Raw genomic sequence first — 15194 nt, 5'->3', positions numbered from 1 at the left:
GTTTGTGTTTTGCAGTTTATATGGCATGAGGGTACGTAAATCAAACCATTTTAGGTCGACTATCCATTTAATGAAGTTACAGCACACATTTAAAATAAAAAAACCAAGGAAACATGAGGAACAGCAGACAAAGGGAACATATTTCTCCACATTTATTTCAGATAACAATATACAGTTCTCTTATCCCTGCACAAGAGTTACAAATCTAGTGTCTCAACAGGAAATACTGATTCAAAGAAAATTCATTCAATACTTTCTGAAACATTAGACTATAATAAAACCTGATTTCAGTTCTTTAGTTCTGATAATGTTCACCAGAGACATGACAGACAATCACAGAATATGCATTTTTTCTTTGTAGACCCAACAAATTCCGCCCATATAAAGATATTATTACTATTAAATGTAGTGTAACCAATCTAATGCATCAATAATAAAGCACTTACACATGGAGACAGGTTGAGAATACAGTACTTCCAAAAAGCATAGGGAAATTACAGCACAATGTAAATATGGTTTCTCAAGCCATGACCAGCTAAACCTGTAACAAATCCGATCGGACACCAACGGCCCTTTACCAAAAGCCGTTTATGCTTTAAGAAATCAGATCGCACTGCTTTGATTTCATCTGAAGTAAAGAAATCAGAACCGCTGAGAAGATAGATGTGAATCATGTGAGCAAAAGGGAACAATAAAAACAGAGATATATGTTGGAGGAATCTCTTTCTTCTTATCTGATATCTGTATTTGTTTTAAAGGAATGGTGGGAGCGATCTTTCTAAATGTGCCATGGTAAACAAGCTCTATGACACCAAATACACACTGAACTAAAGCGCCCTGTATGACGCCCTCTGTACCGAATCACTTCTGATGCTTTTACAGTACACTTCAAAAACTTGAACTCAATCCTAGTTTTTTTTTATAAGCAAGAGGTTTATCTTGTCACTATTCCAAAAAGATTTGAGAAAAATTCTGAAACATGATCTTGTCCACCTGGATCTGCCCTGAAAAGCCTGAAAACTGATCCAGTTTCTCCCTTTGGCATGTTATTCAAATACACAAATCAACAACTATTGCAAAAACCTCACTTTCATCAAAGACTGTCTGTTATTAAATTTCATGAGAGGGATAACGTTAGCTATCTGTTAACGCATTGAACAGAGTAACAAAGAAATACCATTAATTTGACACAAAAGATGGACATCATTTAAACTGACATTACATACAAAGCTATGAGAGTGTAAACATTGTTATGGAGCAACAATTGCATTATTCCGCAGAACAACAGATGAATACATTTCTGTGTAAATCATTCATAAATACTTTCTTACATTAGTTTGACTATTTACTGTACATAAGAATATTGTTTACAGTATGAACAATTTACGCAGAAAAGCTTCAGCTGTGAATAACGCACAGTGAGCTATACAGTAGGAAGGTTAAAACACATAGCAGTAATACAGTTCCACCGGCTCGCGTGTGCCTTTATGTTTATAAGGGTGAGAAACAGAACTGTGTCAGGTTCAGGGGTTAGTAGGAACTTCTAAATTCCCTCTTTGAAGAAGGTAAATATATAAAGTCATATCTGATTCAAGAGGACAAACAATAAACCTGTACCAAGTAAAACAGAATGAGCATTGAAGCCGTGAATGACTTTCCCTTTTCCCTGTCTCCCTTTCCTAACATCCCACGTGAAGACAAACATACAGTAACGTTATGAGGTTCAAGTTTTATACACTATTTTCATGTTGTCATGTTAAATAAACCGTTCTACAGTGGATGTTCCTTTTTTCATTAAAATAGAGAAGAGACAACAGTTAATATTTGTGCTGACGATAAATAGCAGGAATATGAATACATCTTTTCTAAATAAAATAAATAATTATTTCCTAAAGTATCATTTTGACAGAAAGCATTCAAAATCCCTTTAACCAACCTGGCCGAACAACAAGATGGGTAAAGTTAGCTTTGGATATGATTCAAACCAATTCATCTTAACCTGATATGTTCATAACAGTTATATTCAGTTATAGTTTCGGTCACACACAGCTAGTTTCGCAACAATGGACGAGCTGAGCTATGATTGAACAACAGAAATTTGGCCACCAGAGGGCAGTGATAATCAACGGAATCGATTTTTTGGTTTGAACAGAAAATCCATCTGACCCTAAAATGAACCCCCTAAACATACACAAAACAGATTTATTTTTGGCATACTTTTCAGTAATTCTTCTATATTTTACTGCAATCAACATTAACGCTGGATCTAAACCTTAAGTTAAACATGACACAGACAAGTATACCCATCTTTAACAAAGTAAAAGTGCGGATGTTTTTCCCTGTTAAGCAAACACATGTTTATACCTGATGCTCTTATCTTCACGTCATCCATGTTCGATTACTGTCTGAAAGGAACCATCACCTCTACATAGTTACAAGGGAACAATCCTGTCTGACCACGTATGGTTCCCTCGTACCAGTTCTCATCGATATGATTTGTTAGCGTGATGATGTCGCCCTCCATGAAACCCAGCTCCCCGTCATTCTCCGGCTCAAAGTCGTACAGAGCCTTACAACACGGCTGGTCTGTCGCTACGGAGATCGAAAAGACAGAGAAGGGTAGAGAAGAAGAAAGAGGGAAGAGAAAACTATTTAAAATGAAACTGATAAAATAAAAAATAACTGTGCTTATTGTTAGTCTCAAGAAGGTTTCTTTTCTTCTGGATTAAAGTCAGTTTTAGTTTTGATCTTTTTCATTTAACAATAGACTTGATGATGGTGAGACCAGATCTCCTTGTGCAAACAAAAATTTCATTGGATTATTACAAATAATGGCAAAAGAAAGTGGGGAAATGTAAACCTTTATTTCCTACTGACACACTACCGCAAAATAAATAAATAATTGTCTTAAAAACTTTTTGTCCTAAAAGACTTTTGCACAGTACAGCACATAAAAATGATTAGCAATTTCCACGATAGGGTACAAAATAGAGCCTGAAACTCTTTAAGATGATGGCTTTTTCTTCTTATGAAGTAGTAAAAAAAATGTTTTGAATATGTTAATAAAATTAAATAACGTATTTCTTGCCTAAATCTTTAAAACAACTCTGCCCATGCTAAAACCCAAAAATTCTTCAAAAATATTCAATATAATTCCTAAAATAGATTTAGTATGCACTAGGAGTATGTATTGTACTGGTGTCGAGTAGTGCACATACCTTACAAAAAAGTAAAACTGGTGTGACGTTTCGAAAATTTGCAGCAATTGTCCCAAAAAGGGACAAACTACGGCATTAAGATATTATAGGTGTTTCCTAACAAGAATCCCTTATTTTAAAACGTTAAACACTTTAACAGGTAGCTGTGGAGTTCATACATTAAATCAGATTACTGGGTTTTAAAACAAATCTTAATTCTAAATGCTTTTGTAATTTGCCAATCTTTGATTCTAATTACCCAATTTTGAACCAAATGAGGTACACTGACAACATGTGGCATATTGATTTGATGTAGCTTATGAATGTTAGCTAAAAGTGTCCCACTTCTATATCATTTATGGGCTCATCATGAGCCCTGAGCGAGCTCAAAAGGTTTATTACGATTGTGTTTCACCAGAACTCATTTAGCTAGTGACAGCACTCATGTTGAATAGTGTTCTTAGAAAGGATTCGGCACAGGATAAATGTGGAAAAGAATTTATCCTGTGACCCCCCCCCCCACGCACTGTGGACACATGTTTGTGTGTGACTCACAATTACGGTTTTTGCGTGTAGACGTCCTGTTAAACTGGGAAGAGGGGGCCGCTGAAGAAAAAGAAACAGCAGTCAGTTTTGCCAGGTTTGACCGCAGGCAACAGCAAAGACATCATGAAACACATGAACTATTCACACGAACATGTGCATGTATGTATTAAAGACACAACCTTAGACTCATGTTCGAAAACCTCAGATTGTTGGTCAATCGATTGTGTCTTTCTGTTTTATCTCTGTGGAAACCAGAGACTACAGAATAAATACAGAATTTCGTGATGCATGTGCTGATGGCACTACCTTCACATTTGTAAATAAATTGGCAGGTTTATGACTGCTAAATGACCCATTCACAGATAGGCTTGAACACAGTAGCTTGCGTTCTTTATTAAATCTGTTTTTTAGAGGAAGAAGGTAAATTGGGAGAAGAATCATTAGATGCTGAATTTATTTGTAGCTGAAGGTTGTTAATGTTTACTAATAATGTAGTAGTATTGAACCCCAGAATATTCCTGTAAATTTACAACAAAGGCTAAAGACTAAAAAAAAATATATAAACTGTTTCATGGCTCAGCTGTTGAAGATGATTAATAATTTTGTAAGCTCACCTGAGGAGTAGGACGGAGGTGGAGCAGTAGGGTTCCACCCTCCATTGGAATCTTCAGGTTCTGAATAATCAGAAATGGGTCTGGACGCTGGCATCCGTTTTGGGCGGGGCTGTGACTGGGCCTGGTTTACTCTGCAGAACACATAAAGACGCTTGAATCAAAATACTCTTAGAACAACGCACAGACTGACAATAAAGCATCTACTGGAAAGGATAGAAGGTGGCACCTCTCTCTCATTTTCTCTGCCAGATCCTGCAGGACCTCCATCGACTGTTTGTGAAACTGCAGCTGAGATTCGACCAGAGCCGCCAGCTGACTTACCTGCTCCACCTACACAATACACAGCATTGGAAAACAATGTATAAGACATTCCATTTTGTGTGGCGTAAGGGTTAGATGTCAACTGATATGATCTGAAAAAAATCATTAATTTTCAACATAACATGCTTCAGGACACCTAACATGGAGATATCTTAAAATAATCTCATTAAAGAGAATACCAAAGATCTCCTCATTTGTGTATGCATGTTGACTCGCATGCATTTTTAGAGGACACTGTTTTGTAAACCGGCGAAAACCATAAGTCCAGAGATTCTTTTTGTTTTCATTCCCAGCATTCCTTAACATAACCATCCCAGCATGTTTATGACTGCGGCAAGATGCCTGGGGGAACAGTCTTAGTGAAGAGATAACTGAACATGTAAAGACAGCTTAACATCCAAAACATGTTTGAAATGCATTTCATGAAACTCAATTTTGAACATTCCCACGCTGGCCAAACATGCATTTTATTTTATCATTTTTAATATTACATTATTAAAGTAATTAAGTTCACCCTCTTGCCATTTCAAACCTATATGATTTTTTTCCCTTCTGAAGAACACAAAAGAAGATATTTTGAAAAATGTTGTTAACCGGCACCCATTGACTTTCTACAATAGAAATCAATGGGTACCGCCCGACCCTGTTCTTTTACCAACTCTCTTCAAAACATCTTTTGAGTTCTGCAGAAAAAAGTAAGTCACACAGATTTGAAATGACAAGAGGGTGTTTTTTTGGGTGTACTATCCCATTAATAATCTTATTCATTATAAACTGTATAGTACTAAATGTACAGAAAAATAGTTTTTATATGGTGAAAAAGCACCGTGCTATTGCTACATTACATGTCCAAATCACATGGCAATACCCTGGTACCTTGTTCTAGAAGCGGTGACCTAAACCAAATGTGGTAAGTTGTGACCCAAAAGAAAATCAACAATATATCCTGATGTTTTCACACCATGTGTTTTAATATTGATGAAACAGACTAATTAATGAATTACCTCATCTGTTGCTAAGTGACTATGTGGAAAAGGGCCAGAAGCAGAAGTGCTGACGCACTTATCAAAATGAAAATACTTAACAGCAATTTAGACAATAAGAGATAAAACAGGAACTCTGTCTAGGGGATCTTAAAAGATTTTAATGGGATGTAACAGGAGTCATCTCGCTGAGTCAAGCATCAGTGTTACTGATGATCACACTTTGAGGATAAAGAATTGAACATCTAACGCTTATTAGGAACAATTATATTTTTGGCCACATCATGTCCTGCTGAGATGTTGGCTACCATTACTTTTCTAATCCAATGATCTTATGCCTTTCTTAATGACAGATGATCTGGCACGGAGACTATTAAAGATTTTATGTACCATCCCACGATATTTGTTAAACTAAAAACCGTCTGCTGTCGGCTTTAGCAAGAAAAATTTCAATATAACAAACACTGAGTGAGTAGTATACGCTTGTTGGATTAAACATACGGTATAGAAACAAAATGAAATTTGATTATAAGAAATAAAGAAAACAAGAACAAAACAAAGATCTATTTTAGTTTGAATAAGTGAGTAAGAAGCAATTATCGGCATTGGCCAATAGATGTTTGTTTAATTCTATTTACATTTTCTGCATTTTATTTTTAGTACTGTAGACCGAGAAAGATAATAGATGATTTGTATTAACCACATGAGTAGTGTGAATGAGCTCTGGTTGAGTTGACACGCAACGACCCATATTGTTTCTGTACTTCTTTGTTTTGTCCTCCGTTTGAAAATAGCGCCACAATACAATAGCAATATTTTTCCAAGGGACACATTGATTGCCTTTATGCACTGGGCATTGACATTGTTTCAAACTGCAGTTTCTTTATGGCTTCAAACACAACCTCCTACCCCATCATTTACATTGCTAGTCTCGGCAGACTGGTTTTCCTTCAACAAGCATTTATTTTTAGACACACGATTGGCAAGTTGCCTTACGTCAGTATCCAGAAGGTTCTGCAAGCTGGTTTCTGCCGCCTCTTTGGACTCGTGGAATTTCTCTCCCGCTAGCCTGAGTTCCTCATCGGGAATCTTGCCTTGACGCTTCTTCTTGTAGTCGTAATCCAACCGACGGCCCTCCAGTTTCTTCAGGTGATGCTGAGGAACAACAATGAACCTTCTAAATGATGCCTGTGGCTGTCAAGTAAACTATATACTGTAGATCACATAAAACGTGAAGTTTAACATTTAAGTCACATAAAGTTTTTTTCTAAACACTATTTAGGGTGTAAATGTGTTTTCCACCTGTATGTCTTTCAGGTCTTTGTCAATTATCGTTTGGAAAGGGTCAATGAAGTTCTGTTTGACATCAATGTCCAGAGAATCCTTAATTTCTGCCAGTCTCCTCATGGATTCTCCCATGTCCCCCAAAGCACCACCTAAAGCACAAGTGAAGAACACGACAATCCCATAAAAACCATGACATTTATGCATTTTTGAAATGCGTAAATTTGATGAAAACATTTTTTCTTGGTCTCTGCAAAGTTAGCCTAGACGTGATTGCTGTTATACGCATCACAAACTGCATCACACCACTACACATACTATATACTAGGAATGGAAATCTTTGAGCACCTCACAATCCGATCCGTTTTTTAATTTTGCGAGCCACAATCTGATTTCAAAATGATTCTTGATTTTTGTATACATCTTTTCTGTTGTTTTTATACACGTACCTTGTATTTTAATAGAAAAATGAGTTTTGTTGTGTATAGTTATAGTCTCTGTGTGGCAGCATTGTCATCTTAAAAAGGATAAACACTGACAAATGTATTACTTTATTACATACCCTAATTTAATCCAGGTATTTTTATTATGAACAAGCTCTACACAAATGGAAAAGCCATATGTGAAATAAACTATCCAAATAAAAGTCAAGTGGGGTGAGTGATTCTTTTCTCCCACCCCTACAATACACCCTGAACGATCTACAAACGTGTCTTTACATTGCCACAGTACAACTCCAGATATGAGATATTAGTATTAGTGTCACGATATCAAATTTTTGAATTCAATACAATACCTAAGGAAAGAAATTTGATACCAATACTAAATTGATACCATGCAAAAGAACATACAGGAAGTAATCAAGGAAAAAATTATGAAACATAAATAACTTCTGCTATTTTATTTTTTACTCTTACAACTTGCACTGTGTTCCTGCCCTGCTTATTTAAAAATAACATGTCACCACACAGACCTATATGAGTGTCAGGTATCAATCTATGAACGTGAACCTGTCTTAGTGTTTGCTGTCTGCTAAGGTGAAACGAGAAAATAAACTGTTTAAACGTAAATTAATCTACGTGAATACAAGCATGGTACAATTCATTCACTTCAATACATTACAATACATTAAAAACATTACATAATGCATTCTGACATGAAGTAACAATAAATCTCTTTTTATAGCATTTATTCATTTGTTTATTTAACTTAATACAAATCTAGTTGTTTATTCATATTAGTTCATTGATAAATGTTAACAAATACGACTATTAATATTTTAAATTGATTGAAATATTTATTAAATAATTTAATCTGTTGAAATAAACCATTAAAATGAATAAATGCTGTAAAAGTATTAGTACCCATTATTAGTTCATGTTAGCTGACTAATGTTTAGAAATGGAACCTAGTTGTAAAGCGTCATCAATGCTGGGCTGTCACAATGCTGGCCTGTCACAAAATAAATCATAAAGCATCATTCAGGCTATTGTTATCATTCACATATGCTACCAGCCACTTAAAGTTCTTTAAACGGGTCGGGATGTTTGTTGGTGAAATGCTTTGCCAACCTGATCATTTTGGGTCATTTGTTTTCCAGATTTTGCACAAATGGACTTCGTCTGATACTTTTCTAGTACCAGTGTTTCATCATTTGAACTTGTAACATGTGCAATGCATTTTTATTTGTCAGCCTCCCTCTCACCAAAGTTGGTGTGCTCTCCTAGTTCTTCTCCGTACTTCAGCATACATTCTCCCAGAAGTCCCTCAGCCTGCGGGTACCCTGGGCTCTTCACCTGCCCACGCATCTTAGACATGGTGTTCACCATGGTCAGCCTCGCTCTCGATGCTACAGGTAACACACAAAGATGTTACAGACAAATAAAACAATATTATGAGAATTTTAGGGGATTGAAAGTTTGTGCTTTTATCAGACTTTCTTCCATCTTGGATTTTCTGAAAAGGTCAACCTGTGACGTATTGATTACATAACTTCACGTGACACAAATTGTAGGTCAGAGTTGACCAAACCTGAACTTTTGGTCTGCCAAATGAGTACAGTACAGGTATGAATGGTAGTCAATGGAACAACGTCTAGTGTGACACACTAGGTTTTATTGTCTCACAAGGCCGTGTGTTTTACCTGGGTTGGGCTGAAGATATTCTGTGGTCTTACAGAGCACGTCTGCTATGGCTTTACTAGTGATGTCAGCTTTCTGTAAAGCACAAAGGTCAGAGAACAGGTGTGTGATTTGACATTACATTGTCAACACACACGCTCATTACACACGGATACACAGCTCTCACAAACAAAGACGTGGGGCGGGTCACCGGTCACACCTACTTACATTACAGCATATCAGTAACCCGACTGCACCAGGCCAGTACTGAAACCAGTAAAATCTCTGTTGTATTTAAAACACTTCATATAGTGAATGCGTTACCTTCTCGAGGTCTTTGAAGTCATCATTTAGTTTTGTTCCTTCTGCTCCTCCAACTTTCTCACTCATCAACTAAAACACAAACATACAAAAGAATGTTAATTAACATCCATCCATTCATTCTCCAAACCCTGATAAACATCTTTTGCAGGGTTACAGGGGCACATCCCTTTTTTGGAAACCAGCAGGGTATACCCTGGGCAGATTACAGGGCATTATTTTAGAATAACATTTAAACGTCAATTATAGCAGCCTATTTTACAAAAAACATCCATAATATCAGCAATATAAATTGAAACACATTCCTGAAACATTGAAAGAGTTTGCATAATAAAGAATTATGACACTTTTTGTTCAGCGTGTGAGGAGAGAAAAACAGCCATTAGTTCACAAATAAACTCTCATGACCTGCTTCACTTTACTGCATTTTCTAATACTAAATCTTTGAGAACCTAAATTTGTAGGAGCTGTGGCGCATCATCAGTGACACATCCAGTTGGACCTGCAACTTTTCATTCCATCTACCTTTCCCCATTCAAAACATTGATGTTATTAAAAGTCTACCTAAAAGAGCTACAACATCAAATATAAATGTTAAATCTAGCAACAAAAGAAATATTATTTCATGTCAGACACTCATCAAAGACCCACTGAAAGAAATCATGAGTTGTGAATTATTTGCTCTATTTAGCACTTTATTATCTCGAGTCTTGAAGGATGTCTATAAACACACTTTTTATAAAGAAACTGTAAGAGTTATCCCAGCAGAAGACAAAATTATAACAGTGAGGCTACACAGTAGGCTATTTGTCAAATTTTAAGATGGTCAAATATAGAAGATAAATCAGTGCGTTTGTGAAGCATACACCCTGTCTTCTGAAGGTTTCAATGACACCTCTCTAACAGTGACTCAATTTTACAGCGCTAACCGCTAACAACCAAATGTGATATGAATAGAGGTGTGGACAGAGATACTGAACAAACATATCAATTATGTAAAATAAGTAAAATATGAGATTAGAAATATATTGTGTCGGTTTTCGCTGGATATTATATTATGTCAGATAATACTGTATCTATACTGCTTTGCAGGTATTAATCAGATATGTCTATACTAGGGATGCACCGATATGTACATTTTGTGTCGATTACTACGATAATTCTTTAACATTGGAAGCTGATAACTGATATACAGTATCTAAATAATATTATCCCTAATCTTAAACCAAAGGCAAAAAATTGACAACATTCACTGCTGAAAGCAAGGTAACCAAGAGTTCTATTTTCCACTGAAAATCATGTACCAAGCCTACTTTAGTTCACAATTCTTTAACCTTCAAACTTTTCTGGTATATTTTCTATTTAATAAACAAATTATAGATGTTCTTTCAGAGCAACCTAGAAAAATGATCTTAATAGCCACATGCATTTAGACAGCAGTCGGCTTCAACCAATAGACTTTCGGACCTTTAATTTATTTGTAAATACTGTATTTACATACTGCGCCTAGATCAACAATGTTTTGCTAAAAGCAGTAAATGATTGATCACAACAGAAAGATAGTACTGTACTGTATTTTAACTAGGGTTGAGTATCGTAAGAAATGTTCCGATTCCATTTAATTTAAATACTATTATTATACTATATAACTATTTCACCTTAATTGAATTGTGTTGCTGAGTGTAAGATTGTAAGTAACACTGAGTAATGCTTATCCATCAATCACATGTTCTTTAAAGTTGATGTTTTTACACTTTCAATAACATCCAAATAGCAAGACACTTGTTAATTTCCCTAAATTAATGAAATATTAAACATAATAAATAAAATGTTGTTTTTGAATGTTAACTGTCATACGTACATAGCAGCAGCAGTATTTTTATTTTGAGGTCCATACAGGTTGATCAATATGTAAATGACAATATGAAACAAGTATAATGTAATTCAGTGTCAGCAGGAGCTGTGCGCTGGCAGTATGTTTAGTGAAACAAAAAATGTACACAGTTAACAGGGACGCGAGTGCGCATAAAGGAAAACGTTGTGTTCAGCAAGTGATGTGGCGCAGAGCGTCTGTGGAGTGTGCGTACAGTCAACAATGTGTCCGGCAAAGTCGCAACACATCTGTAGGGTGCACGCAGATTTGTGGAAACCGATGTGTTCGGCAGTTAAAGGCGCAGTGTGTGATTTATGCTAATTATTTATCGGCCTAAATTGTATTATCGGCCAATACGGATAACATTAAAAATACCGATATGGTCAATAATATATCGTACATCCCTAGTCTATACACTTCCCATGGCTCTCCCATCTACTTTATTACCAATAGTATATATTGGTACATATACCAATAGTAGCATTTAATGCGACACAGATAAAGTGCACATATTTTGAACTAAAAGAAGGTAACATCAGCGACAATATACTGAACAACTCTGTAGCATATAAAAATGTGTTTAAAGGGCAACATGCTCTGATAAGAATCATGATTCATACAGACCTGTTTGCATTACTATCTTTACCCTAAAGCAAATGTAACCCGACTGTTACAAACAGAACAAAGGCAGAGTTGAAACACATTAGCATTCCACAGTAGGAAACAGACAAGTCTTCTGTTAGGTTGAAGCAACAAAAATCCCAGAAAAAAATCTGGTCCACCTGTATACAAATTAAGGTGCGATAGATGAAAAATGTGCAGGATAAAAGTGAGATGGACAATGAGAGAAAAAGATCCAGGACGGTACCGTCCAGGACTAGGCTGGAAGAAAACCAGTTGTTAGCGGGTTTCTTCTATTTGGTGGGCGTGTATGGCAAGTGAATAGGAATCTTGTCGGATGACTAAACACAAATGATATTCCTTACACACCTGTAATGAATCCCTTTGGGTGTGCACAAACATACACACACAGCTGTACTTTTGCTGGTAAAATCAAACAGGATTCAAAACAAAATAATCTTTTCCTCTCTCAATCACTAGGTACAACTTCTGGTGCACAATTTCGATTACTCACACTGACAAATGTAAGTTTGTTCAGTGCCAATGTTGAGATGAATGTCAACCCCACCCCCCTGTGATCTCACTAAGTAACCAGCAAAGCAAATACTTTGGTTAGGGATGATACAGTAACATCTGACTTATGAACATATGTTTTGGGGTGCCATCAGTGTGTGTTCAACTCCGTCCAAGGGTAAAACTTTCTTTTTCAAGAAAAAAGCTAAATGTACAGTATTGCTAAAAAACAAGTTTATTAGACAAAATGAGCACACTCAAGGTGAACAGTATTTTCAGAGGCTGACATAAGAAGTACTGTATAAGACAGAGATGAAACTAAATAAAAAGTTATATGGGTCATATGGCGCGAATACGTGTTATACGTTGCCCATGCATGTATTAGACACGTAAAATTGCAAAAATGAAAGTGTGGGAACAAAAGATGCATTCTATCTTAGTGAATGCTCACCCAGACCTGCCTGAAACACCTCTTGTAACCACACCCCCACAAATCTACATCAGTTAAGACTGCCCAAATGTATATGCAAGTAAGGTGGGTGTACCTCTCAGTACAATTGCTTGGGTACATGATGTTCTAAATATGGTAAGAGACGTTACTTTTCCATCACACGCTTGCAGTATTGGACCAACTGGCCAATAATAGCACACCTCGCTTTTCAGAGCGATGAGCTTTGTAAAATATCAGCGTGTTTCAGAGAGGCGGAGAAAAGAGGACATAAAAATATGCACTGTATGTGGAAAATACAGCGTTTTTGAACCTTAAATCGTCTAAAACAAACCATAATATTCGTTTAAGCCATGTCATATGACCCCTTTAAGCCTAAGGTTTTTTAAACGTATTTATTTGAAAAAATCAAGACGCTCAGTATGTATATTTACCCTCGAGCCTTTCATTTTTCTCATAATCAGATTTACTGTATGCAATGCCTTTAGAGATGCTTTGACCTGATTTTTCTCAAACGTGTAGATGCACGCCAGACTTGTTTTGCTTTAGCGGGTAAAGGAATGGACAGACTGAGACCAAAACTTACTTTGCAACTTTGTGTCAAAAAGCATAACTTAATGTGTGCCGTGTTTTATAAACAAGGTTCTTAATGATTAAATGCCTGACTGATACAAAACATAAATGCTAATTCAGCTTATAGAAGATGTTATGAGTCAATCTCACTTCAGAATCACTTTCATTATCTGTTGGCTACATGAGCAAGACTGTAAAATACACATTTGAAGAAATAAGTGCAGTGCTCATAGTGCAGGAGGTTCAACAAATAACACCAATTTAACAATAAGATCCATTTGCTGTCTAAAGTGGAATGTTTGGTAACATTTTCTTCATAGCATTATGCATAACAAAACTTGCTATGCAATAAATGTGAACTGACTTGAAGTCAAAATTGCCTAGACAGAATTTTTTGGTAAAGTCATGCAAGTCAGTAAAGTAATTTGAAATACTTATACATCATATATTTGCTGAACTGCTCTTTGTTTACATTTTCATGTATTCATTTTCTTATCAGGTGTGTTCCTTGGGAAAAGAATCCAAAACCTTTGTGGTTTTAATGTGATGCTCTATCATTCAGACAAACAACATTACAGCTGACCAGAAACAACCTAGGCCTACTGTGTGCATCTGCTAGTAGAAACGTATTATAATTATTATTATTAAAGGCCAATACACAACATTTAAACTATCACCCACATGTTGGCGTTGTGATGCTACAATGCCATGTTACTTCCAGTACATAACAACAACCTGATCATTTCTAACAATAAACTAGTACTTGTTACTATTAATCCTAATTGTAAGTCGCTTTGGATAAAAGCGTCTACCAAATGAATACATGTAATGTAAGTGTATTAGAAAGTTCACAATATATTATAAAATAATTCATAATATGAATCCTTAGTCAACTTAATGGCCTGCTGAAAAAAAATCTGAAAAACTTCAATGTACTACCATGGTCATAATGGTTAATATAGCCTACTGGTTAAATGGAAATCATAATGGTTTATTTGGGTCTCTATTGTTGGGTTCAAATGGTTACATGTCATAGGCAGATGGGAAATCCTACTGGAATGAAGCCCAATAACAAACAGCATAAAGGAATGTTGTAGTGGTTTAAATGGTAAACGACTGATGCTTTACAATGATATTTGTAATGCAATTTTTTTTCAACAAGTTAGTTATTTCTGTAAAATCGAATACTAAACATGTATATCGAACAACTATTTACAAAAAACCACCCACCTCACCAACACGTAACTAACGTTTGACAAACTTCAGAAATGTTATCAAAGAAACTTTTACCTCGACGCAACAGGTGTGCGTTCAGTTCATACACATTTAAAAACCAAAACAACGACAAAAGTGCCTGTCATGAGTCGTGTGATATATTATTTGTTTGTTTGTTTGTTTGTTTTGGTCGTAAGATACTTTCAGATTGACGCTCGTGTGAAACTCACCTGACTCGCTTTATAAAACTGCTTCTTGAATCCAGCGACAGACATCTTCGCGTCGTCTCTTTAATCTGGGACAGAGATGATTGAATTCAGCAACTTTTTAAAAATGAAACTGTGCGCTTCCAAAGCGCTGTGAACTATTGCTTCTTCCTGCTCAGTCACAGTTGAACATGCCAAGCTCTATGCGCGTCACACCCCATCTTCAGTGCGACGCGACGCAAGCCATAATCAAGGAAGCGGCCCTAAAGCGTCGCGTACAAAATGAGCATTCTGATTGGTCAAAGGAGTTCAACTCAAAATCTGTCAATTTAAACTATTTTTTAATGCATTTAGAAGTC

At 36.0% G+C, this 15194-nt stretch overlaps 1 protein-coding gene across 2 annotated transcripts; it reads right to left on the bottom strand.

Annotated features, from left to right (window-relative positions):
* Nucleotides 1-135: 135 nt before the first annotated feature.
* On the bottom strand, nucleotides 136-15039 carry sh3gl1a (SH3-domain GRB2-like 1a). 2 transcript variants are annotated; one of them, XM_056744266.1, is made up of 10 exons: nucleotides 14860-15039; nucleotides 9390-9458; nucleotides 9089-9161; nucleotides 8651-8794; nucleotides 6964-7097; nucleotides 6658-6816; nucleotides 4584-4687; nucleotides 4358-4488; nucleotides 3753-3803; nucleotides 136-2592 (listed from the first exon to the last, which is right to left on the bottom strand). In XM_056744266.1, exons 1-10 carry the CDS (start codon nucleotides 14902-14904, stop codon nucleotides 2399-2401), a joined length of 1104 nt encoding a protein of 367 aa, XP_056600244.1. In that variant the 5' UTR covers nucleotides 14905-15039; the 3' UTR covers nucleotides 136-2398. The 2 variants fall into 2 exon arrangements, with proteins under 2 accessions (XP_056600244.1, XP_056600245.1); XM_056744267.1 differs by lacking the exon at nucleotides 3753-3803.
* Between the last annotated feature and the right edge of the window lie 155 nt (nucleotides 15040-15194).

This window comes from Triplophysa dalaica, chromosome 3 (assembly GCF_015846415.1).
Source record: "Triplophysa dalaica isolate WHDGS20190420 chromosome 3, ASM1584641v1, whole genome shotgun sequence".
Lineage (NCBI taxonomy): Eukaryota > Metazoa > Chordata > Actinopteri > Cypriniformes > Nemacheilidae > Triplophysa > Triplophysa dalaica.
Note: the sequence above shows the minus strand (reverse complement) of the source record. Positions and strands in the feature narration are given on the sequence as shown.